Source organism: Limulus polyphemus, unplaced genomic scaffold (genome assembly GCF_000517525.1).
Source record: "Limulus polyphemus unplaced genomic scaffold, Limulus_polyphemus-2.1.2 Scaffold217, whole genome shotgun sequence".
Lineage (NCBI taxonomy): Eukaryota > Metazoa > Arthropoda > Merostomata > Xiphosura > Limulidae > Limulus > Limulus polyphemus.
In genome coordinates this window covers 558,201-560,963 of record NW_013665827.1, presented here as the reverse complement: position 1 = coordinate 560,963, position 2,763 = coordinate 558,201, and the positions used below count along the sequence as shown (strand labels likewise).

Sequence of the window (2,763 nt, the reverse complement as noted above, 5' to 3'; positions counted from 1 at the left end):
ATATATATATATATATATATATATATATGGAAATCAAAATAAGATGGTTCAACTAAAACTTAAAAATTTTTTACTTGGTGTTAGTCCCATTTACTGGTGACTGATGCTGACATCAGTAACAAAATTTGTATTAGCACCTACATTGTGATAGATTAGTTAGTGTTATGTTAGCTCATATTATTTAAAGCAGTAACTATTTAGATCACACTGCCTACCTGTTTTTAGATGTAAACACTTACATACACTATTCACGAAAATGTTTTATTACAGTTTGAAGAAAAAACACAAGAGACATTCAATATTGATGAAACTTGTTTAATACAAATATCACAAGTAAACAATGCCAAGCAACTTAAAAAATTATTTTACAAATAAAATTAATAAAAAATCCCAATATTTGACTGCACCAGTTCCCCATATTGCTGACAACATTTTGGATGACTTGCTGGGGCAGCACAGTCCACTTTTGGATGAGAGCAGCTTCGAGTTCCTTGATAGTTCTGTGAGTAGAGTGTCTGTCTCTAACTGCTTTCTCTAACAAGTCTAACACACGCTCTATTGGATTTACGTCCTGTGACTTAGCAGATCAGTTCAGTACCTCAGGTACTCATTCATCCTTAAAAAACTTTGATGCCTTGAGATTAGTACAGGGGTATCCTATCTGGTATCCTGGAGTAAGTTCCTGACAATTGAGTATGATACACACATTCCAATTGCTTGCTGAAGTTCATTCCTGAGGCCCCTAGTACTCCTGGTGTAGTTTCTAAGGGCTAAATTCTACAGATATTGATTGTATGCTGCACCTGTAGCCCTTCCTTGGCCCTGGTCTGGCCTTCTAGTATATTTTTCCTGTGGCCTGGTATCTGTGCTACAACCTACTGGTCATAGATTGTGATCCACACCATGATCTGTGCTATCCTGTCTGGGTGCAGCCCTCCTGAAGTAGCTTGACAGCCCTGCAAGCTTCAGTTTCAGTTAATTGATCTCTAACAACTTGCACGCTCTTTAGAAAAGTCAATACAAGCAAAAAAAAATCCATCAGCCTAACATTATATTAACAGCATCCTTACTAATCGATCAAACTAGCCTTTCTTTGCACAATTTGGGTCATTTTTCATAAAGGCCTATTATATATGAAATCATTGGTGCATAAATTTGCAAACCCTAGGTAGAATTAGTGTAATCTTCTACAATAAGCATGTCTATTACACAAGGAATCTTATAATTTATTTTTGGAAGAGTTAGTTCATATTCATGTTTGGAAAAATACTATTAGTGTTGGATGAGTTAATCTTACAAGTGTTTAATGTCTCAGTAGTTAAGGCTTAATTATGAATGTAAATATGTAATGTTTAGTAAACTAAAATATGTGATACATGAATTTTAGTAATATCTTTATTGCATGTTACTTATACACAGATGACTTAACCTTAAGCCTAACAAATATAACATGAGAAAATCTATTGATTGCATCTTTGTTTTGAGAAACAAGTAAGGTAACAAGAATTTCCCAAATGTTGTACCATATACATATCACTTAAAAAATATATTAATACCACCAAACCCTGTCCCAGCTACTGTAGTGTTGTTCAAGTTGACAATTAGTATTCATATTTAATAATGTATCTGTTTTTAAAGATTTTTTGAAATTTATGGACTTTCATAGCTTTTATAATTAAAGTTGTAGGCTTTTCATAAATAATTTCCCTTTCCTTGACAGCTGTCAGTATCCCATCTAGCTCAGTGCCAGGCCAATCTGTAGTACTTACTGCTGGCCAGGAAGTTCTGGTGTTAAAAACCCCCAAAGGGGTTTACCTCCGTCTTCCCGATGGACGTTTGGTGGCAGTAAGGCTTCCTCCAGATGTAGCTGAAAATTTTCGTCGTCAGGGTCAGTTTTTAAATGGACTTTTTGGTGATGGTGCAAACTCTGGTAATTATTCAGCAATTTGTCAATTTGAATATATATTGTTTTATATTAACAATTTGAGCAACTATAAGCTTATACTCTTTTAAGATATGATTGAATAAAATGTTGAAATACCTCTTGACAGCATTTTAATTTTGGAAATATTCTTTTAGGTATACAAAATAATGTGACGTTTGGATTGTACTGATATATATATATATTGATTTTACAGAGAAATATATACAAATATATAGCTACCATGAGTCCTATTTAAAATATTATTTTCATAATATTTTAACTGTCATTTTGCCCCACCCGTTAGGGTAGTAAAAAACAGTTTGTGTAAGCATTAAAATATAAGTTAATGAAATGACTGTTAGATGAGTCAACTTATTCTTGAACATAGATTCATAAAATAATTATTTTATACACATATTTAAGAACTTCATTCTTAATAATTTAATTGTAATTTTAGCTCTCCAACAATCTCATCCTGATGGTACAAAAAGGCAAAGCCAACATTCCTTTGGGGTATGTATTGCTGAGATGGAGATTTTCTCATTTTTTTATGTAATTTTTTATACATGCTTGTTTGTCTCATTTTTTAAAGTGTTTATAACCAGTAACTTTTGATATGACAATTTTAAGTGTTCATCGTGCCTTAGTGTCTTCTTAAACACTTGTATCTCATTATTCTGTTTTGAATAACATTCTCTTTCTCATCACACATTTAGCCCAGGTAAGCCAATTAATTATGAAAAACTGGAACTATATATATATATATATATATATATATATATATATATATATATATATATACTACTAGTACTCTCTCTACTTACTTACTACTATTATGT

At 32.0% G+C, this 2,763-nt stretch overlaps 1 protein-coding gene across 3 annotated transcripts in view; it reads left to right on the top strand.

The window, feature by feature from the left end:
• LOC106478499 (helicase ARIP4-like) overlaps positions 1-2,763 on the top strand; it is an 85,747-nt gene that overhangs the window by 74,744 nt on the left and 8,240 nt on the right. For 2 of the 3 annotated variants that reach the window (XM_022382117.1, XM_013939050.2), the window contains exons 20-21: positions 1,721-1,930; positions 2,382-2,437. In XM_022382117.1, the coding sequence (XP_022237825.1) occupies positions 1,721-1,930; positions 2,382-2,437 (266 nt within the window). The remainder of the gene's footprint in view (positions 1-1,720; positions 1,931-2,381; positions 2,438-2,763) is intronic. The other variant, XM_022382118.1, reaches the window with a different exon arrangement.